Source organism: Camelus bactrianus, chromosome 21 (assembly GCF_048773025.1).
Source record: "Camelus bactrianus isolate YW-2024 breed Bactrian camel chromosome 21, ASM4877302v1, whole genome shotgun sequence".
In the NCBI taxonomy this organism is placed as follows: domain Eukaryota; kingdom Metazoa; phylum Chordata; class Mammalia; order Artiodactyla; family Camelidae; genus Camelus; species Camelus bactrianus.
Window position 1 is genome coordinate 28786052 of NC_133559.1, and position 16472 is coordinate 28802523.

The following is a 16472-nucleotide window of genomic DNA, read 5'->3' on the forward strand; positions in this document are numbered from 1 at the left end:
AAACCTCTAGCCTTGTTCTTCTTTTACAAGATTGCTTTGGCTATTTTATGTCCTTTATGGTTCCACATGAATTTTAGGATTTTTTTCCCCATTTCTAAATATTTTTACTTATCAAAAACGCTATTGCAGTTTTGATAGGGATTGCATTGAATCTGTAGATTGCTTTGGGTGGTATTGACATTTGTAACAATATTAATTCTTCCAATCCATGAACATAGGATGTCTTTCCATCTTTTTGGTGTGTCCACAAAATAACTATTAGAACTAATAAACAAATTGAGTAAAGTTGTAGGATATAAAATCAATACATAAAAATCAGTTGCATTTCTTTATACTAATATGAACAATTTGAAAATGAAATTAAGAAAACAGTCCCACTTACAACAGCACTGAAAAGAATAAAATGCTTAGGAATATACTTAACCAAGGAGATGGAAGATGTGTATGCTGAAAAGTACAAAACGTTGCTGATATCCTTTTGCCCAAACTTGACCTGTGCTTTTAGGACTATGCCAGGTCATGAGTAGGTTAGTCTGGTAAATAAATTAAGACTTCGTTATAAATCGCTTACTAGTTTATCTTTCCCACATATTGACCAGGGGTATTTTAACCCAAAAGTGTGTATAATAAGATAACACTGACTGAGCTGCCTGCAGGTGAGATATTTTAAAATAAGTATTTAAAAACTATAAATGCAACATTTGATTGCTCTGTCTAGCATAAAACCGTCCTTTTTGGGGATCAATATCTGGACAAAATCACATACATGATCAGGTATAAATACAAATAGTTTTTCTTGGGAAGCCTCTCTGAAATTATTCAGTGAGAATACGCCATGTTAGATTCCCACACCTCGCGTACATACAGCAACCTTTCAGCGAGTCTGGCAAATTACAGTTTGGGAGGAAGTGCAATAATAAGGGAATGGTGCTTTTTTTTTTTTTTTTGATCACTTACCATGTGCTAGATGATCTGTATACATATTCTATTTAATCCTTTTTCGAACTCTGTGAGATAGATGTTTGTCCCATTTTACAGATGAGGACGTTAAAGGTCAGGGAAGCAGCACCCAAGTTCACTTTTAATGTTAGGGTGGGGTATCCGCCAGGAGCCTGTTTTCCCCCTTACACACCAGGTGGCCGGCCAGGGTATTGTTGGAGAAGAGAGGAGGGTGATGAGATTGAAACTCGTGAGCCTTATGAGTTACAAGCTGCCCTGTCCAAAAAGGCTTCCTGGAGGGGAGACGTTGAAGAAACTTTTTGATATTCCTGAAGTGGAAACTTTTAAGGAGTAATCTCCAAATTTACAGCCCCAAATCAGGTTAAAGTACTGGTGAAATTAATCTTATGGGTCACTTAACTGTCCCCAGGCGCATCTTGTGTTCTTCAAGATCACTGAATTGGAGGACCTGGGGGCAGAGGATGGTTTTAGAAGCGGGGAGGTAGGTCTTCCACACGATTTGCCTCTGCACACTGGGGACACTCTATTCTGGTGATTAAAGAAGGTTCCAGTCTATTTTTTTTTTAATAGAAACAACCACTTCAGGTTTATAAAAAGATCATACCCTCTATCCACAGTTACTGAGCCCTGGAGGTTCTGGTTGTATGAGGGGAACTTTGCTGAGTGACGTCAAGATGCTCTCAAACGTCCAAAGATCCATTAATTTTCCCGTGGTGCGCCCTCACTGTTATTTATTTTGCTCCCCTGGGAACATGACTCCACTTGATTCTCTAGCTTTTCAGCTTATAATAAATTCATTATTAACCAAAGCCTAGCCTTATGCCTTAGCATGGCAATTAGTGAGAAGCCTTTAAAAACTTTTTTTTAAAGGCAATTAAATTGATTTAGGGGTGAATAGTAGAAAAGACATGCGCCCTAACATTTTTGTAAGTGGCATGGATTTGTCACGTGCCAAGATTTGATTAAATTATCAACTGGTATCTCTCCGTTGATGTACTTTCTGCGATGACAACTCTCCCTCTGGCAGACTCCTCGTGAATGGCTCTTTCCCCGCGGTTACTGTCCCACCGTGTCCCTAGGGTCCAGACAACTCAGCCCACGGTGACTGCTCACAGGCTCACAGAACCTCCCGGGCCACCGGCGGCCCAATTTCCGTGCTGTCAGTCTCAGCAAAGCCCTTTCCTGCTTTGTCCCTTTCCTCCCGCAATGGCCAGTGACGAGCCTTGCCACCCGGGGGGTGGAAAGAAGTCCAGAGCAATTTCCTGTTGGGAGCGTGCTGATGCTGGACACTGTACAGCCCCTGGACGTGGGCTTTGGAATACCCTCCGATTAGTCCTTTTTTGTCCTGATGAAAAACTTCCGGGCTTCCCGTATCGCCAGTCTCACTGGGGTCGCTCCGACTGAATCTAAATTCAGTGGGTAACAGGCAGATAACAGCCGTTTTTCTGACCCCATCCTGGCATCCTTCTCGCACCTCCCCTTCCCCCTGTATTTCTTTGAGCGAACTTAGGAGAAACGCACTGAGATCCCGCACAACCACCCCCGGATCTTTTCTGGCACCTGGTGACCAATCGGGAAAACCTGATCCACTTGAGAGGGTGGCGGTTCGCGGGCCACTATCAGAGCTGGAGAAGTTATTTCCCGCTGCCTTTATCTATGCGGTTTGCGAAGGGGAGCGTGTGCTCGCAGCGCAAACAGGAAAGCCTGACATCACGGAGCGGCGGAGTGGCGTGGGGAGGAGTCTGCGGCGCCCTCGCTCGCTCGCTGGCCGCGCTCCCTTTGTGGCCGAGTCGCGCGCACCGGCGGCGGCGGCGCGTGTCCGGGCTCCGCGCGCGGCGGCCGCTCGCTCGGGGCCGGGGCTGGAGGCGCCGCGGCTGAGCCCGGCGGGGACCGCGTCTGCCCGGGAGCAGGGCGCACCATGCCGCGGCCGCACACCGGAGGGAACGCTGAGAATGAAATTGCTTTGGCAAGCTAAAATGGTAACGCGAACACCCTCTGCCTGCTCCCGAGGCTGCCCTGCTGGGGAATCTTCTCCGCTTTCTCTTGGGCGGGTTTTGGAGGGGACGGAGCAATCCGGCCCCATGCCCGGGAGTCCAGGCTTCCTCCCTCGGCTTTGTACGTCTTCCTCTCTGCGTGTCTTCTCCCTCTGAACCACGCTTACTTTCTCAGCAGCTGCCCTTGGTGTGCCTAGGGAAGATGTGTGTCAGGAAAGGAAAACTTTGAAGGCAAGAGAACCGCGAGTCCGGGCGAGCCGAGGAGCGCTCCTGCGTCCCAGCCGCTCTGCATCGCAAACTTGGAGTTTAGTCGGGGACGGGGTGGGGGGGTGGGGGACCCCAGGGGGCCGCTGCACGGGGGGGGGAACCCCAGGGGGTCGCTGCACACGGTTGATGGGTTGCTTTTTCTGCACTTGCCAGATTATTGGACGGAAATTAAAAAAACTTTCTACCTCCCGCTAACTGGGGGTTCCAAAGGAGAAAAAAGACATGCCAAAAACATTTCACTCCAAAGGAGCGAGGACTCTTGGCATTTTAAACACTTGTTTGTGGCAAATTTTAAAATGTAGTTTGCTCAAATAACGGAGCCACTTGTAAAAGGACAAACTTTTTCTGCAAGTGAATTCTTTTTCCTCTCACTGAAGGAGGCACAGTTCATCACGACTAAACCAGTTTCTTTAAGAAGGAAAAAAAAAAGACTTAAAAAAAAGCTATTTAAGATATGTGAGCGAGTCTAGGAAAAATAACTAAATGGAAAAGTCCGGGGATCCTGATACCACAGGAAAGGGCTGGGGGCCAAAAAAATCTCAGCGTTCCCTCTATCGCAATGTGTCTCGTGTTGCTCTGATTCTAATATTTATTTTGAACAGCCCATCTTATGCCCTGAGTGCTGTTGGAAGCAGCGAAGCAGCTGGGATAGATTGTGGTTAGCAGAGAGGAAAAAAAAATACTCTTTTTCTTTCTCTTTGTCCCATTCCCCTGGCAGAGCTCGATTCAGGACTGGGGTGAAGAGGTAGAGGAAGGAGCTGTTTACCATGTCACCCTCAAAAGAGTCCAGATTCAACAGGCTGCCAATAAAGGAGCAAGATGGCTAGGGGTGAGTAAAGCTGGGGAGACTGTGAAGTTTGGACTTGCAGTGTCTGTTGTTCTGTGAATACCATTATTATTTAGCAGAGGCAGGCTTTTTTTCCCCGTCTTTTCTTCTCTTTGGCCTTAAAAAGGAAACTGCCAATGACCAAGTGTTTGCACTAGCGGTACAGATCTGTTTTTGTACTTAATGTTTTCCAAAGCATCTTCCCTAGGTTTGTCAATAATTCAGAACCTCTTAGAAACATCTTGAGGTATTTGGCAAATAGAGTGGGGGTGGAGTGGCAGAAAGTGACACGGAGTAACAGGACCAGAAAGTAACACTGGGTTAAGCAAGAGCCGTTTGGCCCAGACGCACCCTTTTCTCTCCCTGTCTCCCCCCTTAACCCGCCCCATGGATGCTGACTCCTGCACCTTTACCAAGTACCCAGAATGCTCAGGGGGCAGAGCCTTCCAAATCTGCCTCCCCTGGGGGGGGGTGGTGGTGGCAGATATCACCTCCTTTCAACATCCCAGGAGGAGGCAAATGCGTGCTTAGTGCCCATGATTTGACGCGTAGGGTGCGCAGAGTGCCGGCTCTTTGGTGAAGCACTGCTTTCCTAAACCAGATTTCTTTCCACCAAGATTTGAAAGTGTTAGGTAGGTTCATGGAAATTATTCATTCTCGCCTAATGGATCCTTCAACACATCCCACCTAAAGGGGTTGTGAGGAATGGAAGTCTTGGGCAAACGTGGGCATGTGAAGGAACGGAGAAGTTCTGAATCTGGAGATAGAAGTAATCCTCAGGGAGCAGTCAGAGGGGACGCCGAAAACCTTGAGAAAGAACACAGTGGTAGGCGAGCAGAGGGGACGGAGTGCGGTCTCCCAGGCCTTATTCTAGCCACACTCGGGCATCACAGGTGACAGGCGTGACAGTGAAGAAGGTTCTGCACCCGCATCCAATCTTGACTGGCTTTGAGTTTCCGGAAATTGAGTGTTTTGAACAGCATCCAAAGGTGGCGTGTGAAGGGCAGGAAACAAAACTGCCAGGGACTTCATGTTAAGACTAGAGGCAACACATGGCTTGCAACTCCTGGAGCCGAAGGCAGGACGGCCAGCGGCAGTGATTTCCTCTGCCGCGGGGCTGCCGGGCTGCTGACACAGGCGTTCACTGCTTCGGGCTTCCCCAGCCGCTTCAGGTCAGGCCTTTCCTGCTCTGTCCACCCACTAGGGCAGTAAACGGTGAGTGACAGCTGCAGGTGTGGCCTGGAGAGCTCGGAACCTTTCCTTTGAAAACCTGAGGTTCTCACTTACAAAGTAGGCACCTGACTCGGAGCATGATTCTGAAATGGACTTGGTGCATCACCAGCAGACCTGACAGGGAAAGCAGAGCCGGAATTCTGACAAGTCAGCGCTTTGTGTTTGGCGGGTGTGTGTATGCATTTTATTTAAACGTGACTGTTGATGTGGTTTGGCCCGACTGACTGTTTCAAAATGATTCACAAGTTCTGAAGCAGCCGCCTTCAAAGGGGTCAGGACATTCTCCGATGCCAGGTTGCTCCTCTCTTTCTAATGGGATTGATGTTGGTTGGGTGGCCGTTTCAGGTTTTAGCCAAACACAGGAGCAGTGAATGCGTAAGTCATGGGGGAGATGGGAGGGGTTGACTCTGCAGGCCCCAGACACACAAAGTCTGGTTCACTTAGATGCTCCCAGTTATTCAGTAATTCCCACTGGCTGTTCTGTTTGCTGGGCTCCTCTCTCCTCTCTCCCAGAGTTCTCATATTTATACAGCATCCAGAGTTGGTTCACCCTGGATGTAGCAGTAGAGCTAAAATATCAAGAGGGGAAATATGTAAACAGATGGCTTCTAGTTAATGGACAAGTCTGTCCCTTCCCCTCATTTCAACAAAGTATGATCCGCTGCTAGCACCCCGGCCCTCGAGGGCACGTTTCTAGGAACTCTCCGATTCCGATCCCACCTGTTTTCGTGTCTTTGGTGTCCTGTTGGGAAGCTCTGATTTTGTCCCTGGAAATTCCAGACTTAACTAAATGTGACTCAAGCAGTCAAGCCATGGCAGTTACAGAGTCTTTCTCTTTAGGCCCCTGAGTGGCTTTTCTTTGTATTTGTTTGCCAGTAACCTTTTCAAAATTCTTCAAAGCAACTAGTTTTCTTTATTTATTATTGAAATACAGGTGGCGTGCCCTATTAGGTTAGTTTCAGGAGTACTGCATGATTCAGCATTTGCATACGTTATGAAATGATCACCATAAGTCTGGTCCATACGATACCATTGACCATATTCCTAAAATCAGAGCACCCAGTTTTAGAGCGAACTAGAGACTGAGGTGAGGTGAGAAGGCGGTATTATGGTTATCTCTTTTCCGCGTGAGGAAACTAATGCCCGGAGAGGTTAAATTGTTTGCCAGGGCCACACAGCTAGGAAGTGGTAGAGGCTGGATTTGAACCCAGGTATTTAGTTCCTTGCTATTAGAAACTGCCTGGGACCTTGGGGCTGTTTCTGTATTAGTGGAAGAGAACACAGACCCAGAACAAGGATGCTTATGGTCTGCTTCCCCCTACATGTTACACCTGGTGCAGGACTTGCGTGACGTGGCTTTCTTTTCTTTGTGCTCTGAGTGATGACTTGAGCTGCACGTGGAGACGTCTGTTGTGAAGCTGTGTAGCTTGTTGATAACCTCTCCATTTGGGATGTGTAGAACATGATGCACCGAAGATGTATGAGGCTACATAGCCCCTGCGAGTGGGCGTGGCTCTCGCTGAGTGTCTGTGAGTCTTATTCACAAAGCCTAAGTGCCTGAGTACAGTTTTTATATTTTCTACCACTCAGGTCATAAAACACAAGAGTCAGTTTGGGAAGGACAGCAAAATAATTACCTCCCCTTAGATGTGAAGTTTCATATAATCCAAAACATTTAGGACGTAAAAAAAACCACCCAGATTTCTTCTGTATGGCACAGGCAAGTATATTCAATATCTTGTAATAACCTTTAATGAAAAAGAATATGAAAACAAATATATGTACGTATATGCATGACTGGGACATTGTGCTGCACACCAGAAACTGACACATTGTAACTGACTATACTTGAATAAAAAGAAATTCAGGACATTCTTTTTTGTTTTGTTTGTTAAATTTTGTGTTCAGCTGATCTTTTGAAGTAAACCCCCCTGTCTTTGGTTGTAAAATATATAACTGCTTGTGGCCCAGACTGGATTTACTTACACATTGCAGCTGCAGCTTTGACCATTGACAGTGAGGTTTCGCTGGACAACTTTGAAAAACCAAATATTGTTGAAATACTGACCCAATTTTTCCTTTACAGTAACATCTTAGACTGGGGTAATTTTACCCAGCTATAACCCTCAAAGAAAAATGACTCTGCTTATGTCATAAAATCATCACATCTCAGGATTGGAAGAGACGCTAAAAAGTAATTTTATCGAACCATTCAAAAAAATTCCAGTCATTTTTGGAAGAGCAAATGGTGAAAAGTTATTATTTTTCTTTGGTCCCGGCTTTGTGATTGTATATCGACAGTGATATGTAGAAATGATTTAAGGAAATCTCGGTACTCTCTGGAAGCAGGGAGTGTACTGTTTTAGGAGGAATATTCAGATGGAGAGAGGAGAAGGGTCCAGCTGTTAGGGGAGGGGCTTTGTTGTCAAGAGCCCACTCTGCTGTCTTCAGCATATGGCGGCCGCGGGGTCCAGAGCAATGTGTCAAACCCAAGGTAAAGTCAGAGTGGGAGTATCTGCTTGACAAGCAGGCCTGGTGGTGCCGGCCACCTCCGCAGGGCTTGTGGGGGCTGGAGTGGTCAGTGGACAGTCCCATGGCTTTTCCCTGTTCTGCACTTCTGTGGTTACATGGTCCTCGTGGAGGGGCCCCCCGCCTCCTCTCTTCCCTTTGTCTCGTATTTATCACACCTTTTATCACTCAGAGGCCCTTGTGGGTTGAGTTGAAATGCTTGAAAGCTGGGAGGCTGGTAAAGATAGTGAAATAGGACAGGAGAAAGCAGAATATACTTAGAAATAAAAGGAGCTGGAAATCTGTTAAAGATCCTGGTGGGTTAGCTGAGTGCCCTGGTAAGATAACCGCCGGTCACATTGGGATCGAGAAGTTGACCTCACTTGGATCCACTGTTTGGATCGACTTCACCTGATGTCCCCGTGGCGTTGCTGTCCACATGGCCTTTAAATGGCATACAGTTGCTCTAGTTTTCAGCTAACTTCACTCCTGGGAATCTTCTCTGATCTCCCAAGTCTGGAGTGGGTGGTCCTTCTGCGGGTTCCAGTAGCATTCTTCTCTGTCCATCATGCGTTCATCTCACTCTGTTGTAGTTGTGTGTCTGTTCGTATTTCCCATTAGACAGTAAGCTCCGTGAAGTGGGAACGATGACCATCTAGTCGGCAGAAACTCAATAAATGTTTGAGTGCACGGATCAAGCTTCATCCCCTATTGGGAGGTGGATATTGTCTTGACAAATGTGAATGTATGGTTGCTCCTCATTGAAAACAAAATCAGCATGAAAATGTTAGCTAATAAAGAAGAGGAGGGGGCGCAAGGGAGCGAGAAGACCCAATTAGCTGCTGATTTTCCTACGTCCTTCCTGTGACAAAGCAGGGCACAAACAGAGGCCATGATTATCCATCTTAACAAAAAAATCCGTGACAGAGAATTAACTACACAGTCCCCCAGTGCCTTTTCGAAGCAAGAGGTCCAGTGTACTTGTTGCTGAATGATGAAGAAGGAGAGGCCATGCACAAGTGAAAAGGTGTCAGCATGCATGCGCAGCACGCGTGGTCGGAGGGCTCAGAGGCGGGGTTTCCGACTTGCAGGAGATCAGCCCTAGAGAAGCCCTCAGTTTACAGTCTGTCGTCTTTGTTTTCATCTGTTAAAACAGGCCCTTGGGTTGCCTTCTTCCTATCTATCGGAATGTTTAATTTAGGCTTTAGAAAGTAAATTTCAAAATTTAACAGCCATCTGCAAATGAACCAACTGGTATTTTTCATTCTGACCTTGGGAACATGTTTCTAAAGTAATCCAGTGATAAGGCCCGTGACCTACACCAGTCAGGAAGAGCTGGTAAATTCAATTGCCTGAGGTGTCAGTGCTGCGTTGGGTCACTTCTCTGCTTTCAGAAATCTTCAGGGACCTGTGTCAGGAGTATTTAGCCTGCAGCCCAGGAATATCCATTTCAGCTCAGCAATCCCAGGGACGCCCGGTCGAGTCCGAGACACACGTCCACCTCCAGCAAGTAAATACATAACAGCTGAAATATACGAGGCGCATTAACTCCTCGTACTTAAAGTGTACTTCTGTTAATATTACGAATGTGTTTCATTCTTATTTCTGTGAAATTATGAAGAAAAATTTCCTGGAGTTTTCAGTTTAGAAAGAAAAAGAGAGCGATGGAGTGGATACGGTGCCTTTCGCCTTTAGCGCGGGGCTGGAGTTTGCCATTTTCCATCCCACTTCTGTTAGCTTCCTTTTTCCGTGGTGTATATATCCTTGTACGCTTCCCCCTTCTGCGTAACCAGAACCTTGTAGTGACCTTCTTATACGCCTTACATGAAAATATGCAATACTAGGGGGCAGGGTGTAGCTCAGAGGTAGAGCGCATGCTTAGCATGCAGGAGGTCATGGGTTCAGTCCTCAGTACCTCCACTAAAATAAATAAACATAATTCCCCCTGCCCACCCCCCAAAAAAAGAATAGAAAACGTGCAATAAGAAGCCAAAATAAGTAAAACATTTTAATTTTTACCGTGATATTCTCTTTACAGGGGGGAAAGGACGAGATTTCTGTAAACGAAGCAAGGAAAGTCTGGGTGGAATGGGGAAGACCCATGTTGCTTTATTCCATCGGCGAGCTGTGCCTGGGCTGCTGGTGGGTGCGGCTGTCTGCACGGAATTGACTGGGGGTCTGGAGGCTGGGGCAGTTTCTGAGTTGTTTGCTGGGGAAACATGCTCGCCGCTGTTGTGCGTTTCAGCGTGATTCTGTCATCTGTGTTTGAGCCCACGAACCTCGCCTTCAGTGGGAGTCATTTGTTCATCAAAAGCCAACTTTATGCCACAAAGTAAAAACAAAACACCCTTTGTTCTTAAGGGAATCTCAGGGGGTAGGGGAGATAGGAATTAATTACAATACATTGTGGTCTGTGATCAGTGTTGATGTGAGTTCTGCATCGAGCGTTACGGGAGCCCCGGAGAGTGGCATGTAAGTCGGGTGGGAGTGGGGAGGTGGGGCTCCAGGAAGGCTGCATGGAGGAAGGGCCCTTGAGTGGAGAATCGATGGATGAATAGGAGTTACATGAAGGTGGGGGGCTCTGGAGACAGGCCTTCCAGTCGGAGAGCACAGCGTAGGGGAGGGTGTGGAGGCCGGAGACGAGCCCACTGTGTGAGGCGCATCCTGGGTAAGAGGGAGGGGCTCCTGGTGGGGGAGTGACAGGAAAGGAGCCACATCTCAGAACTTGCGGGTCCGAGTGCCGGGTGGTTATCGAAGGGCCCGAAGCAGCCTGACGTGGTCAGATTTGCATTTTAGAAAGATGACTGACAGCCCAGGAGGGGATGCAGCGGGACTCAGGAAGGAGGCTGAAGCGGTCATGGGGTGAGGACCTGGATGAAGCCGTGGCAGCAGAACAAAGTGGGAGTGATGGGCATGGAGGGCGAGGAGAGGAGGCCTGGTGGGCCTGGATCTTAGCACCCCTGCTTTCAAAGTGCGGGTCAAAAGCCTCCTGGCTTTCTGGGGTCAGCACCATCCTCTTCTCACTGAATGAAATGTCCCGGGACTTCAAGTTGGGCTTCCTCTGTGTAAACACTCGCAAATGCCTTTTTTTCCTGCCAAAAGGCCCCTGCAGACCAGACCCGGGCAGGCCTGATGTGTCCTGTCCGGAGACACGGTCACAGTTAAGGCTCAGGAATGGGGCAGCGAGCACTGCTTGGCTCTCAGATTCCAGGGCACTTTGAAGAGCTGGCGGTTTCTGTCTTTTGTTTTTTTGTTTTTCTTGTAAAATCTCTGTTTCCCTACAAACTAAACAGATGGCATCTGTCGGCCTTGGAGAAAGAATAAATATGGAACCCACAGGACTGTGATCACAGAGCTGTGTTTTAGACAGCAGCGGTCAAACTTGCAATTGTGTGTTAGGGACACAAGACACTTTAAGGTGGGGTGTCCTGGTCTTTCTCCCTCTCCCTGCTCAGTGCCTTTAAACCCTTTTTCTGAAACCGTTTATCCTGGTCGCCCACATTCCTGCTCGTGGAGGCTCACTCTGACTGCTGATTCTGCTCATTCTGGAGGTTTGGTAAGGTCCGCTGCTTCCCTAGTTCTCTGTCACCACAGTCTGTCTCTTCTCTTACACATGCACACACACGACCTAAATGAAAATGTCTCTTCATGTTGCATTTTTTAGGATCTGGTGTATCTTTGTAATGTCCTTTCATGACTACATCCGTGTCTCTGATCGAAGCCTAACTTTGTCATATTTTGCGTGGTTTCCCTTAATTGTGTCATTATTGTGATGAACTTTCCCCTGTTTAGGAACTGTCTTTAGTCTTAAAAAAAAAAAATGAAAACAAGAGAGGATGGTATAGCTCAGTGGTAGAGCACATGCTTAGCTTGCAGGAGGTCATGGGTTCGATCCCCAGGACCTCTAGTTAAATAAAATAAATAAATAAACCTAATTACTTCCCCCCTAAAACAAAACAAAGCAAAACAAAACAAAAAAAGGAGAGAGAGAGAGGGAAGGAGGAAGGAAGGTATAAAAGGCTGGACAAGTTTACAACATTAAGGAGACACATCCTTGGCGGGAGCCCAGTTAGCCTCGGGCGGAGAGGATCATGTCGCTTCGCACCGAGCCTTCGGGCTCAACGTTGTGGGAGAGCCCGTCCCTCTCCACCCGTGAGGCTGTGCGCTGTGTTCCCGCGCGTGGGGTTTCTGCCTCACTTGGTTTCCCAGAGCCACCGTCTCCTCTGTGTGGCTGCCTTCCAGGGGCAATAACGGTTGTGGTTGGGGGGGGGGTGGTTCTGTATGGTTCTCCACCCTCACAGAATCGTTACCCGACGTGTTCTAGTGTTTAAGTGCCTGTGCCATCTGGGGGCCATTCATTCGAATTTGTTTCCACGCAGTTAACCTCAGCCCATGTCAGCTCCCCCGGCCGCTGCTGTTTGTTTCCAGCAAGGAACTGAGCTGTGTGGCCTCTTTTCCATTCTGTGTCCCGCTGACCTAAATGCTCATTTTCGTCTTTTCTAAGAGCAAAGCCAAGGCAGAGTCCTTCTATCCTTCTGAAGAGAGTTTGAAGGCCCAGACCAAACCTTTTCTGCTGAAAGTCGCCTGTCTTTGGTCAGCGACGTCAGCAGAGGCCCCTTTGCACGTCTTCTCTCGTTGGATGCTCCTCTCGCGGCCGTAACGTCTGTCTCTGCTGGTGACGGAGCCAGAATCTGGGGACCATTTCTACCTAACAAAAATACATTTAATGGATATAGGTAAAAATAATCGAAACTGGATTACACATTGGCTAAAAAGAAAATGCTTTATAATCATGACTTTTCTCATTAAAATGGCAATACTTGAAATTGTTTGCTGAGATCATCGACACTCCTAAATAGAAAATTCAGGAAGTTGGAAGCATCTGGCTAGTTTGTGAAGTACAGGGGAGACACTGGCTGTCTTCTAACCAAATGTCGACTCCTCCTGTCGCCACAACACCATGAGCACGTCTGATTCACGAACGACTTAACCAGGTATTGACAGGGCCCAGCGGGGAATCAGCGCCGGGCTCTTTCTCCTGGGCTGGGACCTTGGCCCGTGGGCAGTGGCACCTCCTGGTGGCTCTTCCTTCTCACGGGGGCATTTCCAGCAGGAGCTCCAGTTAAGGGAGGTGACCGAGTGCCCCAGCCCAGAGCCCGCGCTTTGGAGCCAGACAGACCTGAATCCAGAGCTGGCTTCCGCCGCGAGCGGGCGGTGTGGGCGTGAGCAGTGAAGTTACCTGCCCTCCCCGAGCCTGAGCTCCTCGCCTGTGAGGGCAGGGGCAGGGCAGCGCCGTCCGGACACAGCTCCTGGGGGGACTGAGTGGGTGACGTGTGTCGGGTGCTTGGCACGGTGCCTAGGACGTGGCTTGCACTCCAGTACTGAGCACTGGGCTCTCACAGGGACCCCACTGTCCGGGTCCTCTTTTAAACCCTGCCCAGGAAGCTTGTAGAGTTGTGGGTCTCCCCCCGAAACTTGGGGTTTGTGTATAAACCAGGCTGCTTGATTGAGCAACGGTCTTAGCATGGCTTTAAATCATGTCCCTGACATCTCTTTCTCGTTTTGCACATCTGGGAGGAAGGACCACAGCAGGGCTCAGTGACCCTTGTTTATTAGAGTGCTGTCTTACTGTCCTGCTTCCTCTGGCTGGCTGCCTGCACAGGAGAGGAGAGAGAGGAGGGAGGAGGAGGAGGAAGGACAATGCTTGCTTGGGTTCCAGTCTGTCTCCTTTCAAATTCCTTCAGTTTTCCTAGATAGTTAATTTATTGGTGTTCTGATTTTTAGGCTTTTAAAACATTTTTACTACTTAGCAGTGGGCTGTATTCTGTCCTCTATAGTTGGTATCTCTGACTAAAAAGTGGAAATGTAGGAAACAATTTTTCTAAGAATTGCTTTGTAAGTGTCACGCCAGTCATTCTTCACCGGGCATAATTTGGGATGGCAGTAAATTGCATTTGCACAAGTTTAAATAAAGGTAAGATTTCTCATGGTGCCACATGTGGAGCAGCTAATGCAAGACCTGAGCCCCACGCTAGGATGGAGCTGAGTTCCTCCTGGGATGGTGACTTGCAGGATGTCACATGACTTTAATCTTCACTTTCGTCTTCTATGAAATGGGGACAACCCCTGCTTTTCCTTCTGCCTGTGGGTCTTGTGAGGATCATATGCGTTAACCTATACACAGGTGCTTTTAGTATATAAATTATTATACAAATACAAGGATATTCTTACTGTTAACTAACCTTAAGGCTCTTTTTTTTTTTCCTTTCTTTACCACCTAAGTGCTCGATTGGCATATGGTCTGTTCATTAGTCCTGACTTTCTTCCCTCATTCTGGAGAGAATCCTTTCTATATTTTTTTCTTCCCATTTGCTAATTACCTAATAATAGCCACCACCATTGTTACTAGCGCTATCCTAGATGCATGGAAAATGCAGAAAAGGCTTCTCTCTGTAGATCGGGCGTGGGAATAGATACCCAGACAAACGCAGTCAATATCTTGCATGTGCAAACCTCCTACTTTCTCTTTCTTTTCTTATTCTCTCTCCAGTATAATTTGGTTTTGTTTTGTTTTGAGATAATGGCTGTTGATTCTCTTTGGTTCTCCCTTTCCTAAGGGTACTTTTAATTTGTTGCAGTGAAGGGTGGTAGAATTAATGCACCAAGGAATGGAAAGTGCTTCCAGCCTTTCAGAGCTGCTGGAAAATCAGCGCTTGGTTTGAGGCCAGATCCTGATGTGGGACTTGAACTCATGACCTGATGCCAGAGGCAAAATGTTACCAACCAACCCACACAGACCCTCCTAAGATGCAGGCATTTAAAATACTTCCTTTGAGTAATTCAGTTGTTGCTCTGGATTCTCTTCTGACTTTCAGCCTTTTCCCTGCAGTGTTCCTGGCTCCCCTGTTAGGAATACAATTTTAGTTTTTAGATCTGTTTTTCTCACTGTCTTTCCATTTGCTTATAACGGCCCCTTCCTTCTAGTTTTCCATTTCTCCTGGGTGAGTTCCTTGTTTTGTTCCTGTTCCTTCCTGTCCTTCTTCTGGATTAAAAATAGCCTCCAGGGTCTTTGGCTTCTTGCCCACAAACTTGCCCTTCCTCTGTTCATGCAGAGGCTCCCCCCCCCAAGCATCTTAGATCCTCTCCTTTGCTCTCAAGATACTCAGACTTCTGCGTCCATTCCCTGTTATTCACGCCTGTTCTCAGCTGCCTTATGGGGCTGACTGACCCTTGTACTCAGAGCTGTAACTGGAAATTACATCTCTTGTACAAAGGTGCTGAATAAGTGACTTGCTCATGTTAAGCGTTACTGACGGACACTGGACTCTCTCTGCATGTGCTGACTGTGTGGTGCGAAATGAGAAGGGGTCTTACACACTGACTCAAGGCGCATGCGTAACATTCATCCACGTGCAAATCAAGTGAGTCCCAGGAACCAACTGTCATCCATCAGGCGTCTGTGGGTATCCCGGAGGGACCCACAGAAGTGTTTCTCAGGGAGCTAAAGTTGACTAAAGTGTTTCTTCTTGAACATTCTTTGGTCAGAGTTGGAGGATTATGATATTCTTTACAAAAAGACTTTCTATCCAATGTTGACCTAGACAATCCACAAATGAGTGTCGGCTTGTGGGCTAGAGGCTTGTAACACTTTAGATGACTGGGCAGGAAAGCGCTGATGGCAGCAGCTCTGATTTCAGCCCCCAGCCTGACCCTGAACTCCCTGTTTTGCTAAGAGTCACGGCAACAGGGTTGGTGATAACTTTTCTGTGTGGCAGACACAGGCTCAAATGGTCTCCGTGCACCTGTCCATCCAGCTCCCTAGGTGCTTATGTCTCCATGAAGAGAGCCCACCCTCCCCTCAGCTGAGGGCGCGGAGCTGTAGGTTTCATCGCCCACAGTGAAGTCCACATTCATGTGCCGCCCTGTCTCCCTCACGTCACATCAGCCCGCAGTGCTTCTCTGTTCACTCGTGGACCCATGAACGACTTACCGTTCAGGTCTCAGCTCAGGTGTCATCTCCACTCTTCTTATCCTGGTCCTCTTCTGGGATAATTACCCTTTTATCTGGGTCTTCTCAGCACTTTACCAAAAGCTCTGTTGCAGCATGTATCACATTGTATCCTTTTCGTGAAAAAAAAAAAAAAAGTTTCTCTTTGCTCTGTTCATTTGAGTGACTGAAGGGCGGGCAGGCGGGGACCATACTCAATCAGTCCTCATATTCCCATCACCTGGAACCAAGTCCAAGCCAGTCTGTGCTCAGTAAGCAGAATAAGTTGTTTGACCTTATCTCTATTATAAAGCATGTGTCTTTAATGAATTTTTTTGGCCATTTGGTAATATTGTAAATCTCACTTTTTGAAACAAAAAGGAAAGTATTGGAAAAGTAAGCTAGAGTTAATTTATATTTTATACTCCAGCTAATGACACAATAAAAAAAATTAAAATGCTGCTTTTGCCTCATTTTTTTCATCATTTTTGTACATCTTTCATGATCTCATAAGCTACACGTTTAATGATCTTATGAAAATTGATTTAACTATTATGGTGATGTCTATAGATAGAATGACATGGTATTTAAAGTTAATCCATCAGCTTCTTGGTGACATGTAGGTTTGAGTCATGAGTCAAGGACAGGCCTCTGGAAACCCAGTTTCTGCTTTGAGTCCCAAAGTTATTTTACTTCG

The 16472-nt window shown here is 47.1% G+C and overlaps 1 protein-coding gene across 3 annotated transcripts in view; it reads left to right on the forward strand.

The window, feature by feature from the left end:
* Positions 1 to 16472, forward strand: part of RGL1 (ral guanine nucleotide dissociation stimulator like 1) — a 257819-nt gene that overhangs the window by 134787 nt on the left and 106560 nt on the right. The window contains exons 1-2 of one of the 3 annotated variants that reach the window (XM_074349936.1): positions 2730 to 2939; positions 3940 to 4050. The exons of 1 other annotated variant lie outside the window; for it this stretch is intronic. In XM_074349936.1, coding sequence (XP_074206037.1) covers positions 2913 to 2939; positions 3940 to 4050 — 138 coding nt within the window. In that variant the 5' untranslated portion in view covers positions 2730 to 2912. Of the gene's footprint in view, positions 1 to 2729; positions 2940 to 3939; positions 4051 to 16472 lie in introns of those variants that run through there. One more of the 3 variants, XM_074349938.1, reaches the window with a different exon arrangement.